This window comes from Dipodomys ordii, unplaced genomic scaffold (genome assembly GCF_000151885.1).
Source record: "Dipodomys ordii isolate 6190 unplaced genomic scaffold, Dord_2.0 Scaffold7, whole genome shotgun sequence".
Taxonomy (NCBI): Eukaryota; Metazoa; Chordata; class Mammalia; order Rodentia; family Heteromyidae; genus Dipodomys; species Dipodomys ordii.
In genome coordinates, this window is record NW_012267223.1 from 23,693,333 (window position 1) to 23,707,288 (window position 13,956).

Genomic DNA, 13,956 nt, shown 5'->3' on the forward strand with positions numbered 1-13,956 from the left:
TTATATGCAGGACAGGATTGGGCATTAGAGATTTTTATTCCTGGGTTGAAGGTGAAGTTTAGTATCACTGGTCCAGATGGCTTCTCCTCTGGTCTAAATGAAGGAAATGAATAGTTGGTACCAACTGCTACCAGTAGGAGTCATTACATGGGGCCCGGAAAGGACAATACAGGTGGAAGTAATACCCTGAGCCAAATCACAGGACAGAAAATTGGAACAAAATTACATAAATCAAGTTCAGGGATTTCCTGTCCTACCCATAGCGTAGAGCTTTCTCCATATCTCACCATCCTAATATAAGCCCTGCCTTGATGTCAGACCTGGAAAGAGCTGCTGGGAGTACTTGGCACCTCTTACCATGAATCTCAAGGTGATCCTCATATTCCTGGTACTGTCCTTTGTCATCTTTGTGCCTGTGTTTTGCTGACTAATAAGGTGGTTTCAGCCCACCTTAACTGCCCCTCAGTATATCCCAGTGGCCAGCCAGATGTTTGCAGACCTCAGCCCAGAGGAGCTGACAGCTGTGATGGACTTTCTCACCAAAAAGCTAGGGCCAGGGCTAGTGGATGCAGCCTAGGCTTAGCCTTCTGACAACTGGGTCTTCTCAGTGGAGCTGCAGCTGCCCCCCAAGGCTGCAGCCTTGGCTCACCTGGACAGAAGGAGCCCCCCACCTGCTCAGGAAGCACTGCCATCGTCTTTGTTGGACAACACCAACCTAGTGTCAGTGAGCTGGTTGTGAGGCTGTTGCCTCACCACTCCTACGTGCAGGTTGTGACTGGCACATCATGGTGGTCCAGTGTTCTGTCACCAACACCCCCACAACTGAGAGTTGTTTGTCCAGATGTGGAAGGCATTTGAAAGAGGTGGAACTACCCAGGGCACCCAGCTTCCTGGCTTCTGTTTTGAATTACAGTGGTTCCACTTGAACATCTTTGAGTGCCTTTTCTAGTGACTTCTGCTCATGGAATTGGATTACCTGGGTACCCTTCTACCATAACATCTCAGGTTTTGGTCTTTTTCTTCATCCTCTGGGGGCTGGAACTACTGCTGGACCATACAGCCCTGGACCCTGCCCACCGGCTGTCCAAAGGTCTTCTACCTGGGTCACTATTATGCAGACTTGGGCCAGTTGGAAGAGGAGTTTAAAGCTGGCCATCTTAGCTGGGCACTGGTGGCTCATGCCTATAATCCTAGCTACTCAGGAGGCTGAGATCTGAGGATCATGGTTCAAGCCAGTTCAGGCAAGAAAGTCTAATAAACCACTAAAAAACCAGAAGTAGTGCTGTGGCTCAAGTGGTAGAGCGCTTGCCTTGAGTTGAAGAGCTGAGGGACAGTGCCCAGGGCCAGAGTTTAAGCCCCACAACTGCCAAACAGAAAAAAAAAGCGGGGGGTGGGGGGAGGTGGGGCTGACCATCCAGAAGTTGTTAAAAGTCCCTCTTCCCTCACCAAATGGGCTTGTCCCAAGTTACCCCAGCTCTTCCCCCTCTTCAGTTCATACCCCAGGGTTTTCAGTACAGTGTACAAGGTAACTTGGTGATATCCCCCTCTGGACTCCCCTTTGGCCATGGGGTTTGGTTCAAGAGCGAGTGAGTAGCCTGTGAAGTCAGTGTTCAGAGTGTCTGCAATGCCAATTCACCCAAGATGATAACTCGTTATAATGGATATAACTATCAACTTGGCCGGATCAGCTGAGGCTTGGTTCAGGGAATGGTGCCGCTATCAAGGCACAGTAGTGGGCATCAGCGTATTAATTGGGACAGTCCAACTGCTTCTGGGAGCTATGTATTTGAGGAGGCCCAGGGACTACCACTTCAAAGGCACTACAGTTATGTTGGGAGTCATTTCTTCGGTGGTTTGGCCAGCTCAGCCCTGGTGGTTGGGTCTGTGGTCAGCTGTAGGCAATTATGACTACATTTGAGACTTTATATTGTACCCAAATGGGGTCCTTGAAGGTGGGTCCATGCCACAGGATATATCAACAGCTTTCCTGAGCAGAGGAGTGGAAAGCCTCCTCTTTGGGAACCCTATGGGAGAACAAGTGCTGGGAGTGGTGTGCACATGCCTTCTACTTCAAGGTGGAACTGGATGTTGCAGGTGAGTGCTCTGTGTGAGGACTGAAGGTTGGGAGTGGGGTAGAGGGGAAGGAAGGAATCCCCCAGATCAAATCTCAGGGAAGAGGACATTCCAGCTTCAGTGGTTTCCACAGACAGGAGCCAAGGACTCAGTGTGTGCAGCTGCAGCCATGGCTTGGTATCTGGCCAAAGGTGAAAGAGGTTCTTAGGCCCAGCCCCCATCTACGAACCTCTAGTACTGGCTATAATTGTGAAACTAGTATGAATATAATAATGGGTGCCTGGCTGCCAGCTTTGGATGACACTGGGGAAGTTAGCCTAGTCAAAAGTGGATGGAGCTGAGCAATGTATTTTGTTTCTTGCTCACTAATTCCGAACATGGGCAGTGGAGAGCAATCTGGCTTCAGTGTCTTGCCATGGGTGCGCCTGGGGCCTTGGGGCAGTTACTCCAGTTAGTACCTCATTCATCCCTGAGAAGGTCTGTCCTGTCAATACAATGAACCCTCCAATACAGTGAACCCTCCAATGTTGAGACAGGTGTGTAACAAGGCTTTCTCAAGGGGTGTTGAAGGCTCATAGAGCTGGTCCTGATACTGTCAAGGACAGAAAACAACCTTACCAAGGCCCAGACCTAGATCTAATAAGAAAATTAGAAATTTACCAGATGGTCTCCATTTTATAGTTGGGGAAACCAAGGCAGGCAGGGGTAGATGGGGCAGGAAGTTTCTGACCAATGTATAAGGCAGTGAAAAATCTTAACCTCGAGCATGAAGGCCATCATATGTGACCTGCAGGCACTTGGAATTGTGGGGATGTAGGAGACAGAACTAAGAAAATAACATGGTTGGAACAATCATTTTAGCTCGACTGCTCTCTGACATATTTGGACTGACTTTTCCAGTTGGACGTTTCTTCAGCATTTTTGGCATTCAAGAACCTTGTTTTGTGAAGTCAAATCAAGTAACATAGGATACAAGTGTTTTCAGCTCGGGCTGCTGCTATGGGAACTGTGTGTCAGGTGGCTTGTGGCAAGTCCTCACATTAAATGATCAAGTGCTGTGTTAGGTAATGAAGGCTGTGGGTCCATTAGAAGTCTATACAGTCCTCTTAGACAATCGGCAGATATTGGCAGTCTCTGGAAAGAGACTGTTGAGAAAGTATCAGAACATAGACTCCGAAGGGGGATTAGGTTTTTCCATTTAACTTCCCTGGACAAGTTCCTTTTCAGAACTATAAGAATGTGACTAATTACTTGTAATGTGCTTTTCTATTTATTGAGCAGAGCCATGAAACAACTTTCATCATGCCTGATGCAGAGATATCAGAGAAGCAAATGGACCAGGGTTTACTGAGTAGAGCAATATATCAATAGACTTTCTGTGATATACAGGAGCCTCTAGATGAATGTGGCTACTGAATTCTTTATTGTTTTTTGTTTGGGTGTTTTTAGTTTTTCGTCAATTGTGGGGTTTAAACTCTGAGCTCTTCAGTTCTAAGCTAATGCTCTGATCTGCCACTTGAGCCACAGCATCACTTCCGGTTTTTGAACAGTTTATTGGAGATAAAAGTCTCATGGGGACTTCTCTCCCCAGGCTGGTTTCAAACCATGATCCTCAGATCTCAGTCTCCTGAGTAGCTAGGATTACTGGTGTAGGCCACCAATGGCTTCTTTATTGTTTTGATTGTATTTTTGAGACTCGTTTTGCTATTGTAGCCCATACTGGCCTTGAACTTTTTTTTTTTTTTGCCAGTCATGGGGCCTGAACTCAGGGCCTGGGCACTGTCCCTCAGCTCTTCAGCTCAAGGCTAGTGTTATACCACTGGAGCCACAATGCCACTTCCGGCTTTTTCTGCTTATGTGGTGCTGAGGAATCAAACCCAGGGCCTCATGCATGCGAGGCAAGCACTCTACCGCTGAGCCACCTTCCCAGCCCCTGGCCTTGAACTTTGGATCTTCCTGCCTCCACCTCTAGAGTACTAGGATTATAGGCATGCAGCACCCAGTGCAGCAGTACTTTGTGTGCTTTCAAATGTAGCTGGCATAACTGAGGAGCTGAATTTTTAAATAGCCACATATGAGTAGTAGTTATTCTATTGGACAAGGTAAGTTGGAAGAAAATGGGCTAGCACCTGTCCAAAGTTCCCCTCACTGTGTGTTCTCTGATGCCTTTGGTTAGGCTAGTGCCTCATGGGCACCAGCTGAACCTTATTGGTGTGGATTTCTTCTCTACTCTGCAGACATGGTGTTTAAACCTGGGCCAGCCCCCTAGATCCCATAGCATCAGTTGTAATGCCCACAACTGACATGGCAGGTCCTAGGAAGGGAGAACCTGACAAGTATTTTCCTGGGGAAGCCTTCTTGCCCGCTACCTTTACCTGGTTAGCAACCAGACTAAACCAGCCTAGGGTCACCAGCATGGATACCAAATCTGGATTCACAGCCCCCTTTATATACATGTACCCCTGGAGAGCAACAGGGAGAAGTTCCTCGCTGGGGGAGGTGAGGAGGGTCCTGGGCAGTGGGGGAGGAAGGATTCCCTCCCAGCCCTTTAAGAGCTCAACTCACTACCCCTTGGCTTACCATTCATCCCTGAACCTTCCCTTAAATACAAGTAGATGAAGGGTGGGAAGTGTGTCGTGTTCCCCCCTCCCCCATCCTGAACTCTGGACCTGGCCCTCAGCTGTTCAAGCTCAAGGCTAGCACTCTACCGCTTGAGCCATAGCTCCACTTCTGGCTTTTTTCTGCTTATGTGGTGCTGAGGAATTGAACCCAGGGCCTCATGCATGCAAGGCAAGCACTCTACCACTGAGTCACCTTCCAGCCCACGGGAAGTGGTTTTACAGAATCAAATCCAAAGGACTTCAGGCTAGTAAAGGCTCTTGATGTTTTTCCAACACTGCCTAAAGTTCCTGGTGAGATACCAGCTTGTGACCCAGAGGAAGGAAGAAGAATCATAGCTGTAGTATCCATTACCAGAATGACATCTGAAGCTCCACTACAGCCTTTGCTGACTTCATCAACAATGAAACCCTCTTAAGAGAGGTTGGTAGCTCAAAGGACAAAGGGGAAAAGAAATCCTCTATGCCTGGCATCTTGGCTGCCCAGGCTCTGACCATAGATGGGAGGGAATGGTTTCCAGTTCTCAGAGTTGGGAGGCCAAGGAATTCTCTGATGACCAATGCAGATCATCCTAGGTAAGCTCTAGAACCCTGTTCTCCGCCCCCAACCTGATTACACAGGCCACTTTGCATGTTTAGTAGAAATGAGGATGGGAGGAGGCAGAAGCCAGGCTGAGGCTAGAGGCTGGGAATCATGCTTGAGGAGTAATTGTATCTTACCTCCAGAGTTCTCCAGCTCTGGTGGCTTGTGTTACAGCCAGCTTCCTGCACATTCCCCATGCTGAGGCTGTTCCCAACACAATGACCATGGCGAACAACCCTACAACTTCTTTGATGAGGTCCCTTCCATCTTCTCCCCAGGCAGCATCTACCTCCTTGAGAAGGGCCAGGATGCTGGGTGCTGCAGTGTCAATCCTGTGGCATGCACCCCCTACCGTCTAGCAGACTGTGTTCCAGACTTGCCCCTTTTCTCTTACTAGGACTTCTGGGCCTGAGGGTATGGTGGGACATGGAGGCGTGTGGGATATGCCTCTCTTCCTCCTAGTTCCCTGTGTTTTTGTAACATGTGCTCCCCAGGCCTCCACTTTGAATGTTCCTTAGGAACAGCATCCCCCACACTAAATCTTAATGTATTCCTGTCGTGAATTCTTAGTTTTGCTCATTTTTAAATTTAAACCACATGCTGGTGGCTCATGCTACCTAGCTACTCAGAAGGCTTGAGATGTAAAGATTACAGTACAAAGCCAGCTAGGACAGAACGGTCCCTAGAGACTATTATCTCCAATTAACTAGTTAAAAAAAGTTAGACTGGAGGGAGGTGTGATTCAAATGGCAGAGTGCCAGCCATAAGCCAAAAAACTGAGGTGAGATTACCAGGCCCTGAGGTCAAGTCCCAGGACCAACACAAACAAAAACACATGTTTTTGTTGTTGTTGTTGGTTGTGGGGCTCAAACCCTAGGCTTGGGCACTGTCCCTGAGCTCTTCAGCTCAAGGTGATCACTCTACCACTTGAGCCACAGTGCCACTTCCAGTTTCCTGGTAGTTAATTGGAGATAATCTCACAAACTTTCCTGTCTGGGCTGGCCTTGAACTGTGATCCTCAGATCTCAGCCTCCTTAGTAGCTAGGATTACAGGTATGAGCTACTGGTGGTGCCTGGCAATAACCACAATTTTTTTTTTGCCAGTCCTGGACACTGTCCCTGAGCTCCTTTTGCTCAAGGCTAGCACTCTACCACTTGAGCCACAGTGCCACTTCTGACTTTTTCTATGATTAATTGGAGATAAAAGAGTCTCACAGCCGGGCGCTGGTGGCTCACACCTGTAATCCTAGCTACTCAGGAGGCTGAGATCTGAGGATCATGGTTCAAAGCCAGCCCGGGCAGGAAAGTCTGTGAGACTCTTATCTCCATTAGAAAACTGGAGGTGGCGCTGTGGCTCAAGTGGTAGAAGGCTAGCCTTGAGCTGAAGAGCTGAGGGACAGCACCCAAGTCCAGAGATCAAGATTCATGACCGACCAAAAAAAAAAAAAAAGTTGAAAGGAAGAATAAATAATACCTTTGAAGAAATATTTAAATTTATATGTCAACACCTTTGCCTGAAGGTTTAGAGGTATTTTGGGGCTGGGAAGGTGGCTCAGTGGTAGAGTGCTTGCCTTGCATGCATTAGGCCTGGGTTCAATTTCTTAGCACACATAAGCAGAAAAAGCCAGATGTGGTGTTGTGGCTCAAGTGGTAGAGCACTAGCCTTGAGCTCAAGAGCTGAGGGACAGTGCTCAGGCCCAGAGTTCAGGCAAAAAAAAAAAAAAAAAAAGAGATATTTGGGGGCAAGGAAGCAAAGAAGAGGGCACAAGCACACTCAGTTCTTGGTTGCTTTTTGACTTCCACTCTGAAGCCAGGAAAGGCCAATGTTATTGCATGACTAGCCCTCTCCTCATTCATCTCACACAGGACTAGAGAACTGGGTCTGGGCAGAGGACATGGCCTTTGTCCCTACAGCAGTGCCCTGGAATCCTGAGTATCAGATACAGAGGCTGCAGGTGACCCGGAAGCTGCTGGAGACAGAGGAACAGGCTGCTTTCCCCATGGGAGGTCCCATCCCCCGCTACGTGTACCTGGCTAGTAATCACAGCAACAAGTGGGGTCACCCACGGGGCTACCGCATCCAGACACTCAGCTTTGCTGGGAAACCAGTGCCCCAGGAGAGCTCCATGGAAAAAGCCATCAGCTGGGGGAGGTGAGTGGCGGGCTGTCATGATGCACATGAGAAGGGAGAGTTAGAGGGGCACTGGAAATAGTTTAAAATTGTACTCACAGCTGAGTGCTGATAGCTTCTATCTATAATCCTATACTCAGGAGGCTGAGATTTGGGGATCCTGGCTGGAAGCCAACACTGGGCAAAAAAAGTCCATGAGACTTTTATCTCCAATTAACCAGCAAAAAGCAGGAAGTGTCAGTGGAGCCCAAGTGGTAGAGTATTAGACTTGAGCAATAGCAGTAGGGTCAACAGGAAGATATAACTCCCACCCCTCACCCGGGTGGCCTCAGTGACTCCACAGCCCCTAGTTGCTGTATGAGTGCAAATGGAAGCTGAGGTGAGAGTACTCAGCTTCCTTCCGTCATTCACAATGAGATGGCAGGATATTGTTATTGACCACAGGGATCTAACCAGTACCCCCTTAGGTACCAGCTGGCTGTGACCAGGCGGAAAGAGGAGGAGCCCGGTAGTAACAACATCTTCCATCAGAATGACCCTTGGACTCCCACCATGAATTTTGCTGACTTCATCAACAATGAGACCATTGCAGGAGAGGTGAGTTGTGTGGGAACGAGGTAGAATACAAGGAGGAAACTTGCCTCCTTTTAGGATTCTTGAAAATTGTCTCATTTCCTTGGGGGTGAAGCAGATATGTTTTGTACTTTAGCTGCTCGGGTCAATATAATCTATATCCTTCCTGAGCTAGGAAGTCACATGTAAATTCTGGGCAAGGAGCAGGACTGTCCTCATGACCCCATACAGTCCAGAAAGTCCCAGATTTGTGTACTGAGCCCTTTCCAGGCTGGAGGATTCAAGAACTGGAAGTTACCAGGAAAGATCACAACTTTTTATTTTTTTTGGTCATAGGCCTTGAACTCTGTGCCTGGGTGCTGTCCTTGAGCTCTTCAGCTCAAGGCTAGCTCTCTGAGCTTCTTTTGATCAAAGCTAGCATTCTACCACTTGAGCCACAGCACCCCTTCCAGCTTTTCTGCTTATATGGTGCTGAGGAATCGAACCCAGGGCCTCATGCATGCAAGGAAAGCACTCTACCACTGAGCCACCTTGCCAGCCCCAAGGTCACAACTCTTTGTGTGTATGTGTGTGTGTGCGTGTGTGTGTGTATATGTGTGTGTGTGTGTGTGTGTGTGTGTGTGTGTGTGTTGGTCTTGGGGCTTGAACTCTGGGCTTGGGCTCTCTCCCTCAGCTCTTCAGCTCAAGGCTAGTGCGCTACCACTTAAGCCACAGAGCCACTTCTGGTTTTCTAGTGCTTTATTGGAGAAAAGACTCTCATGGACTTTCCTGCCTGGGCTGGCTTTCAACCATGATCCTTAGATCTCAACCTCCTGAGTAGCTAGGATTACAGGTGTGAGCCACCAGCCCCCAGCAGGATCACAACTCTTAATACACAGCTTATCCTATCCCAACCTTGACTATAGAAGGGTGCATTTCTTCATGTTAGCCAACTTCTATCTACCAAGCCCTGATTTTCCCTCCTTCATTCTTTTATCCTTAGTTATTGTTTGCCAACTCTTAGAGAAGTAGAAAGAGGGAAGCTGAAGAAGCCTATGGGCGGGACTGGGAAGGTGGCTCAGTGGTAGAGTGCTTGCCTTGCATGCACGAGGCCCTGGGTTCGATTCCTCAGCACCACATAAGCAGAAAAAGCCGGAAGTGGTGCTGTGGCTCAAGTGGTAGAGCGCTAGCCTTGAGCTGAAGAGCTGAGGGACAGCGCCCAGGCCCAGAGTTCAGGCCCCACTACCGGACCCAAAAAAAAAGAAGCCTATGGGTGCCACCACTGCAGTGGTAGGTAGAAGGCAGTGTGGTAGGGAATGTAAAAGAATGGGAGTATGCAGGTCAGGCTTAGGGAGACAGCTGTTCTTCCCAACATGTGGAGGTGTTTTGTTTTGTTGGTTGTGGGGCTTGAACTCTGTGCCAGGGCACTTGAGCCACAGTGCCACTTCTGGTTTTCTGGTGGTTTATTGGAAATAAAGAGTCTCACAGACTTTCCTGCCTGGGCTGGCTTTGAACTGTGATCTTCAGATCTCAGCCTCCTTAGTAGCTAGGATTACAGGCGTGAGCCACCAGCTCTTCCCAAAATGAAATGGACTCTCTATCCTTTGAGTTCTGAGAAAGAAAGGGAAAAATGTTTAAAGACTCAAGATGTATGGACTAGGGAGTTGTGTTCCCTGTAAGGCCATTATGGAGGCAGGGTATGTTCCTAGCACAACTTCATGATCCTCTTTCTTCTTCTCCCCTCCTAAGGACTTGGTGGCCTGGGTGACAGCTGGATTTCTGCACATCCCCCATGCAGAGGATATTCCCAACACGGTGACTGTGGGGAATGGAGTGGGCTTCTTCCTCCGGCCCTACAACTTCTTTGATGAGGACCCTTCCTTCTCCTCTGCTGATTCCATCTATTTCCGGGCAGACCAGGATGCTGGGGCCTGTGAGGTCAACCCCCTGGCTTGTCTGTCCCAGACTGCTGCTTGTGCCCCCAGCCTCCCTGCCTTCTCCCATGGGGGTTTCTCTCACAACTAGGTGGTCCCTGGCATGGGCAATCTGACCAGGTATCCCAGGACCAGAGTGCTGGTTGTATGGTTAGGCACTGGTGAAGACAGCCTGGTTCTTTCATCTCTTTCCCCACACTTGTAATGTCTATTTTAAGCTCATCTCTCTTTTTCTGTCGTCTCTTGCCTCTCCCTCCCTTGTAAGAATATCTTGAGTCTATGGTTCTTGACACAGGAACATGGCTTTGTTGACCCCAGCTCTGCTGAGTTTCTGTCTAGGGAGAAGACAAATGGTCCAACCAGGAACCTGGAGGGATGGCTTGCTTTTTTCCAGATGCTTTCTGTCTGGCTTTCTAAAAATATTAAGCCATCTCTAGGAACTTTGCAATGGGGATTATATCCTAGAGAGTCCATGACAGGGTTCTTATCAATTTTACAAATCTATAAATGAGCTGGAAGGATACACACACACACACACACTCTCTCTCTCTCTCTCTCTCCCCCTCTGCAAGTCCCCTCCTCACCTTCTTCCTTTTTGCCTACTCCCTCCTTGAGTTCCTACCTACTCTTAACATTCTGGAATTTCCCTCTAATACCTAACATTCCCTCCAGCCATCATTTCTCAACTTCAGTCTCTTCTGGTCCTGAGCCTGTGAAAGTCTAAAAGATACAATAGGAGTCAGACACCGGTGGCTCACTTCTGTAATTCTAGCTATTCAGGAGGCTGAGATCTGAGGATTTGTGGTTCAAAGCCAGCCTGGGCAGAAAAGTCCCAGTGAAACTCTTATCTCCAATAAATTACTCAAAAATGCCGGAAGTGGCACTGTAGCTTAACTGGTAGAGTACATACCTTGAACACAAAGAGGTTTAGGAACAGTGCCCGGAATTCAAACCCCAGGACCAGAAAAAAACAAACAAAAAACCCAATTGGAACACCTTATAGTGTTACAGCTGTCACTTATGTGTTGTAGTTGCTCTTATCCCTGTCCTGAAGAGGGTGTTGTCTATCCATTCTGCCAGTCTTAATTTTCTCCCTTGAGGAAAATAGTCTTAGAGACAGTAGTAGCTCAATTTAACATGGCAGTTGGTTTGGGGGTGACATGATCATAACTAATGATCATTTTTAACCCAAGGTTATGTTTGGCCAATGGTCTCTGTGTGCTGAAGCAGCCTGATTGTAGAGCTAGGGAGGAAACTAAGGCTGAGTAAAAAGCAGAAAGTCCTGGGAACTCCACCCCCAGGTCAGAGCTGTACAATAACACACACACATGCAAATGAGTCTAAATCTCTGGTGAAGTTGCAGTTGTCTGGTGGGACTTTTCACCACAGCTTTTGCCTTCCTTTGGTCTGGACTTGAGATGGGTACAAAGAAATATCAAGGAATTAAAAACAATATACATGGGCTGGGAAAGTGGCTCAGTGGTAGAGTGCTTGCCTTGCATGCATGAGGCCCTGGGTTCAATTCCTCAACACCACATAAGCATAAAAGAAAAAAGCCGGAAGTGGTGCTGTGGCTCAAGTGGTAGAGTGCTAGTCTTGAGCTGAAGAGCTGAGGGACAGCGCTCAGGCCCAGAGTTCAGGCCCCACGACCAGACCCCTCAAAAAAAAAAACCCAAAAACCAAACAATAGACATGTCTTTCCTTAGGGGATTGGTCAAATCTGTTCTGTTGCAACCTTACAGTGCAATATTATACCGCTAAAAAAATGATTGTGAGTCTTTAAATCCTCTTTTAGTGAAAAAAGGAAAGGTGCAGAAATGTGTATTAGGGAACTTCCCATTCATGTTTTAGAAAGGAGGAGAATATACATATATGATATTTTTAATCTATGCATATTTAGAAGAAAAGGGTAACACTGGTTTTCTCTGGGGAGAGGATCACGTGAAGAAGGGAATTTATTTAGCTTAATATACCTTTCTGAACATTTTGAATCTTAAACCCTATGACTGTATTGCATAGTAAAAATAAATGATAAATCGGTCCAAACAAGAGTTGACTTTTTTTTTTTTTTACTTGACATGCTTTTTGGGAACAGATGTGTGTGAGTGAAGAGTATGAAATAAAGTGGAGAGGGGTGCTGGAAGTGTGGCTTAGTGGGAGAGTGCTTGTCTAGCATGCATGAAGCCCTGGGTTTGATTCCTCAGTATCATACAAACAAAAAAGATGGAAGTGGCACTGTGGCGCAAGTGGTAGAGTGCTAGCCTTGAGCAAAACAAGCTTAAGGCCAGTGCCCTGGCCCTGAGTTCAAGCCTCAGGACAGGAAAAAGAAAGAAAGAAAGGAAGAAAGAAAGAAAGAAGGAAGGAAGGAAGAAAGAAAAAAAGGGAGAAAGGAAAGAAAGAAAGAGAAAAGAAAAGAAATAAAGTGAGTTAAAGGTGGGCTCTGAGACTAAGTTCTCAAGTTCTTGAGACCCAGAGATATGGATATGGTCTCCAGCACTTCCTTTTATTTGCTGGTCATGGGGCTTGAACTCAGAGCCTGGATGCTGTCCCTGAGCCTCTCAGTGCTCAAGGATACTGCTCTACCAATTTGAGCCACAGTGCCACTTCTGATTTTTCTTTTTGTCAGTCACAGGGCTTGAACTCTGGGCCTGGGTGCTGTCCCTGAGCTCTTCAGGTCAAGGTGAGTGCTCTACCACTTGAGCCATATCACACCACTTTCAGTTTTCTGGGTGGTTAATTGGAGATAAAAGTCTCTCCAACTTTCCTGCTTGGGCTGGTTTTGAACCACAACCCTCAGGTCTCACCTCCTGAGTAGCTAGGATTACAGGTGTGAGCCACTGGCGCCTGGCTGCACTTCTGGATTTTTTTTGAGTACTTTATTGGATATAAGAGTCTCACAGAAGGCTGGGAAAGTGGCTTATTGGTAGAGTGCCCGTCTAGCATTCAGAAAGCCCTGGGTTTGATTCCTCAGTACCACATACACAGAATAAGCTGGAAGTGGAGCTGTGGCTCAAGTGGTAGAGTGTTAGTCTTGAGCAAAAGGAGCTCAGGGACAGTGCCCAGGCTCTGAGTTCAAGCCCCATGACGGGCAAAAAAAAAAAAAAAAAGTCTCACAGACTTTCCTACCCTTAGTGACCCTCAGATCTCAATCTCTTGAGTAGTTAGAATTACAGGCATGAGGGCTGGGAAGTTGGCTCAGTGGTAGAGTGCTTGCCTTGCATGCTTGAGGCCCTGGGTTCGATTCCTCAGCACCACATAAGTAAAAAGAAAAAAGCTGGAAGTGGCACTGTGGCTCAAGTGGTAGAGCGCTAGCCTTAGCTGAAGAGCTGAGTGACAGTGCCCAGGCCCAGACCCCATGACTGGACCCCAAAAAAAAGAAAAAAGAAAAAAAATTACAGGCATGAGCCACTGGTGCCTGGCTCTCCTTTGCCCTTTTTTTTTTTTTTAGGAAACATCAAATGCTAGTTTCCCACTTTACCTCACCTCTATCTCTTTCAAAGGAGCAGTCAATGTGAGGCAGTGGGAAAGGGGAGGTTCTATTTGATAGATGTAGGCCAGGAGGTAAAGTTCCAGAAGGAGTTTAGAATGCCACTCAGCTTACGACATGTTCTGCATCTCAGGTACCACAGAACCTTCCACTGCCTCTGTCTGTCTTGCTCCAAGCCCAGTTTCTCCCTGAGGTCAGTGGAACAATGGAAGGGAAGAGTCAGCATGTGGAGAGAAGTCAAATTTCAAAGCTAAGCAGAAAGACTTCAGTAAGGAGCAGGGGCCAGCATCTGCTGACTTCATTTATAATGTGGCCACGGGCAGAAGCAAGAGTAAAGATGGGCAGGAAAGGATGGAGGACAGGACACACTGAGATACCATAGAGGAAAGAAAAGGATGTGTGCCAATTTTTTTTGCCAGTCCTGGGGCCTTAACTCAGGGCCTGGGCGCTGTCCCTCAGCTCTTCAGCTCAAGGCTAGTGCTTTACCACTTGAGCTACAACGCCACTTCTGGCTTTTTTCTTTTTGCTTATGTGGTGCTGAGGAATCGAACCCAGGGCCTCAGGCATGCAAGGCAAGC

At 47.6% G+C, this 13,956-nt stretch overlaps 1 protein-coding gene across 1 annotated transcript; it reads left to right on the forward strand.

Annotated features, from left to right (window-relative positions):
* The first annotated feature begins 358 nt into the window (after positions 1–358).
* Positions 359–10,705, forward strand: Aoc2 (amine oxidase, copper containing 2 (retina-specific)). The gene is given in 16 exon segments (XM_013037475.1): positions 359–415; positions 467–686; positions 689–776; positions 778–847; positions 849–1,031; positions 1,033–1,082; positions 1,084–1,171; positions 1,419–1,456; positions 1,458–1,709; positions 1,711–1,778; positions 1,781–1,887; positions 1,889–2,052; positions 2,054–2,094; positions 7,141–7,426; positions 7,873–8,002; positions 9,707–10,705. Coding segments are annotated over 16 exon segments (2,118 nt in total). The 3' UTR covers positions 9,983–10,705.
* The last annotated feature ends 3,251 nt before the right edge of the window (positions 10,706–13,956 follow it).